This window comes from Pteropus alecto, unplaced genomic scaffold, assembly GCF_000325575.1.
Source record: "Pteropus alecto unplaced genomic scaffold, ASM32557v1 scaffold146, whole genome shotgun sequence".
Taxonomy (NCBI): Eukaryota; Metazoa; Chordata; class Mammalia; order Chiroptera; family Pteropodidae; genus Pteropus; species Pteropus alecto.
In genome coordinates, this window is record NW_006442107.1 from 5,877,210 (window position 1) to 5,881,928 (window position 4,719).

At 42.8% G+C, this 4,719-nt stretch overlaps 1 protein-coding gene across 1 annotated transcript in view; it reads left to right on the top strand.

Annotated features, from left to right (window-relative positions):
• Nucleotides 1-4,719, top strand: part of LOXHD1 (lipoxygenase homology domains 1) — a 150,271-nt gene that overhangs the window by 752 nt on the left and 144,800 nt on the right. The window contains 1 exon segment of the mRNA XM_006919930.1: nucleotides 4,404-4,518. Within this exon segment, the coding sequence (XP_006919992.1) occupies nucleotides 4,404-4,518 (115 nt within the window).

Genomic DNA, 4,719 nt, shown 5'->3' on the forward strand with positions numbered 1-4,719 from the left:
CCAGAGAGGAGAACTGGGAGCCCAGGAGCCAGTTTTGGCCTGCAGACATTTTTTGTTTTGTTTTGTTCTGCCTTTAAAATATTTACAAATATTTTTGTCTGTGAATGCTTAGAGGCTGTGGACTTCCAGTTCCTCACAGTCTCCACCTCTCCCTATCGTCTCATACTTGGTGTGTTTTATCCATTGATGCTGCCTGTCTGGTCCTTGAAGGCATTTAAATTCTCAGCACTTACTCCCAAGTGGCTCACTAGTTCCTGTAAGCACCATATTCATTCATTCATTCATTCATTCATTCACCTGTTCACTTACCAAATATTTGTTGAATGTCTGCTCCGTGTCTGCCCTTGGGCTTGTTCATCGTCTCATTTCTCCTTCCTAATCTAACTTCGAAAGCCCAGGTTAGGTCTCCCTCTTCCATGAAGCCCTCCTTAACTCCAGTGCATTTTACAGTTGATTATATCCGATTCTGAATTGTTCCCTTGTTTCGTGCAAGTCTGATATATTGGGCTGGAGTGTGGGGCCTTCCTTTATCTGCCTTTCCTCTTCACACAACTCCCAGCAGAGACCCAGGCTCAGTGAAGATGGGTTGGGTTCTTATTATCTTCTCTTTTGGGTGAGGAAGCTGAGGCATGGTGAAGTTAAGGTGCCTAAGATCACAAAACTATTAGGTAGCAGAGTTAGGATTTGAATCTAGTTGGTCTGCCTGGTCCTTGCTCTTACACTGCCCAATTCTGACTGTGGTAAAAATAGCTGGAGAAGAGCAAGCTGAAGTGGGTACCATTCATATATTTTGAAGAGACGGGGACCCAAGAGTGCTCTAGTCAGCTGCAGGACACTGATGATAAATTTGGATGATGCGAACAACAATCACATGCTCAGCTTTACCTGCACTATCTGCTCCCTTGAGCTCTGGGTTCTTGAATTACGTGGAGAATCTTGGTGGATGTGACGGGGAGGAAGAAGAAGAGGCCTAGATTGCCTCCTCTGTTCCTCAGGTCACCTCCTGGCTACAGTAGAGTTCACCAGTAGCCACAGGGAGCAGAACAGCTCCCTCGGTGCTCTGAGGGAAGGCCGAGCCTGCCACATGGGTCTATCTCCTGACTGAGACAGAGCTCATGAGGGGAAGAGAATGACTCATACAAGAATCTGAGATCAAAAGTGACCCCAGAGGCCATCTGTGCAAGCTTCCAGCCCCGGTAATCTCTCCTTTTTTGTATCCCAGATAGGGGTTGCCCAGCATTTGCTGGAGTACAATCCTTGAATGCAGTTTCTTTGGGGATATTGTTAATGGAGATAACGCAGTGACGATGAGGTGGCTATTGATGTCAATGAAGACAGCAATGGAGATGATGATGGAGATGATGATGATGGTGATGGTGGTGGTGGTGATGATGATGATGATGATGATGATAAGTGTACTGCTTATGGAATGCATATCTTTCATCCAACTGTGGAGAAGTGTCTGTAAGATAAATTCCCAGAAGTGGAAGTGCTAGGTCAGTGACTCTGAACATTGAAAACTTTGTTTCATTTCCTTTAATCCTTACCATTATCCTTCAAGGAAGAAATTATTCCTTCTTCAGAAATGAAGAAATTGAAGCTCATTAAGAAATTTGGTTGAAATCACATAGCCGGTAATGGTAGAATTGGGATTCGAATAATGGTCCATTTCGTTCCATGGTTCATACTCATTTCATTGATTGTTTCATCCATTCATTTATTTGCTCATTTGTTCATCCAGGTAATTATTTATTGAGCTTCTCTCACTTGCTGGGCTCTGTGCTAGGAGCAGCCTATGTTGCTGTTTACAATTCTTTTTCCTGATAAGAGATCTTTACGAGTTGGGGTCCTTCCCTCGGGAGGCAAACAGAATTTTGTGTCTTCCACAAGATATTTATTTCCCACAAGATAGTTCTTCAGATATCTGAGATTTTTTTTTAATTACAAACTTTAAATTTTAATAGCATAAAACCTATAAAGTACAGTGTGATGAATTTTTACATGTGTGCATGCTTGTGTAACCACCATTCAGAACAGGACACACTTCCAACCTCCAGAAAGCTCCTTCACTTTCTTTCCCAGAGGTAATAGCTCTCCTGACTCTGTCACCAAGCATGTTTTTTTCTGTTCTTGAACATCATGTAAATTAAATCATACTGCATACACTTTTCTGTGTGTAGCTTCTCTTTCGCTCAACGTTATATCTGAGAGATTTATCCATGTTGTGGCATGTTATATAGTTCATTCTTTTATGTTATTGTGTACTATTGTATTTTATAAATATATCACCATTTATTTAACCATTCTATGAACTCTTGGGCTATTTCCAGTTGTTAGCTATTATGAGTAAAGCTGATACAGATGTTGTCCACACCTTTTGATGGACATATGCACTCATTTCTCTTGGATTTACAGTTAGACGTAGAAGTACAGGGTCATAGGGTGGACATTATGTTTAGCTATCAGAGCTTATAACAGTTTACACTTTCGCCAGCAATGTAGGAGAGCCCCAATGGCTCCACATTCTTGCCAGTGCTTAGTATTGTCAGTTGTTTTAATTGTAGCCATCCCGGTAGGTACATGGTGGTATCTCATTGTAATTTCAAATTGCATTTCCTTGATGAATAATGATGCTGAGCGCTTTTTAATAAGTTTATCGACCATTTGGATATCCTCTTTTATGACATGCCTGTTTAAGTCTTTTGTCCATTTTTCAACCTTATTGAAATATAATTTACTTTACAAGGCAATCCATCGATTTAAAATGTGCTATTTGATGAGGATTGATGCATGTATACATCTGTACAACCATTAGCTAGATCTGTATATAGAACACTTAAATTATCACCCCAAATTTTCCTGTGCCACTTCTCAGTCAATTCCTCCTCCACTCCTAACACCAGGAGACTATGTTCTGCTTTCTGGTAGAATAGATTATGTTTGTCTTTTCTAGAGTGTCAGAGGAATGGTATTATTGTGTGTAGTAGTGATTTTGTGCCTGGCTTCTTTTGGTCAGTGTAATACGTTTGACATTCATTTATATTACATGTGTCAGTAGTTCATTCCTTTTTATTGCTGAGTGGTATTCCATTGTTTGAATATACCACAATTTGTTTCTCCATTTACCTACTGGTGGACATTTAGATTGTTTTCAGTTTAAGGCTATTATGAATAAAGCTGCTATGATTATTTGCGTGCCTATTTCTCTTGGGTAAATACCTCAAAGTGGAATTTTCTAGGTCTTATGGTGAGTATATGTTTACTTTTTAAACAAATTGTTGCCCATTAAAAAATTGTGTAGTACTTTTTTATAGATTTGTGTGAATTCTTTATGTCTTCTGAGTATGAGTCCTTTGTTGGATGTGCATTCTAAGTATCTTCTAATGTGTGGCTTGCCTTTTCCTTCTCAAGATGGTCTTAATTTGAGTTAAGTCCAATTTATCAATTTTTTAATGGTTAGTGTCCCATTTAAGAAGTAGCTGTGTACACTTAAATCGACTGTAGTTTCTTCATCCCTCCCCTTTACACGACTCTCCTTTTCTCCAAACCAAGCATCTCCAGGCCTCTATGTCCTCTCTCCTGTGACGAGGTTTTAGAATTTCTACGATGCTGGTCACTCTCCTGTGGACACTTGGTTTGGAAATGCCCCAGTGTATATGCAAGCCATGCAGGCAACACTTCAGGTCCCAGAGTTGTTCTGGGGGGCAGGGCTCCAGGAGTTGTTTGCAGATCAGGCACCCCTGTGGTGTAGACTGGGAAGTACTAAAGCTTTGGTATTCCCAAGAGACGCGGAGTCTTGCAGATGTACTGCTTCCTTTCTCCCCGTCACAGTGTCTTGATGACCTTCATTAGAACCAGAAGCATTGAAAGGAAAGGTGTCAACAGCAAACAGAACAAACTTCAAGGGGACAACGAGGGTAACTGGTGTCCCTGGCAGAGGAGGACTCCTGGAAAAGCTCTGCATCACTCAGCCCTGGATGGCTTACCCTGAGATTGCAATGCAATCCCCAGGAGGTCATGGGAGGTGAGGGCTGGCAAGGCATCTGCATTTTGCAGAGAGCAGAGAGGAAGGTGAGAGCCAGGCGCAGGCTCTGAAAAAGGTCACGTCTAGGAGGGTGCCCATCCACTGTGCTGGGAAGACCACAGAGGCCTGGGGCTGGGCTCTGGTCTTGACACTGTGTAATATGTGACCTGGGCTTGTCCTCCTGCCTGTGGGTTCCATGCCTGTAAAATGAGTGAGCAGCATTAAGTGGGAGGTTTTGGTCTCACAGCAGGACTTGGTGAGGGTTGTAGCAGGGCTTCACAGAGTCCTTTGTGGCTGGGAGCTGTGGCTTCTCCAAGCCCACATAAGATTCTAGGTTTTCTTCTGAGCTTGCCATCTGTCTTCTCCTTCCCTCCTCCAGTGTACGAGGTAGTCACAGCCACGGGGGATGTTCGTGGTGCAGGGACAGACGCCAATGTCTTCATCACCATTTTTGGAGAGAATGGGCTCTCTCCTAAGCTCCATCTCACCAGCAAGTGAGTATCAACTCAGTCTTGGTGGGGTCCTGGGCTGGTGGTCAGAGCTGATGTGGTTCTGGAACCCAGGGGAGAAAACGTATGTTCACAGTCATATTAAGTGGCACCAGCCTCTGCTAATGACAGACCACGTGTCTCCCAGTGATTTCCTGTCAGCCTTCTTTAGCCCCTCTCTTGATTTTTTTGTGTGCAGGAATGTCT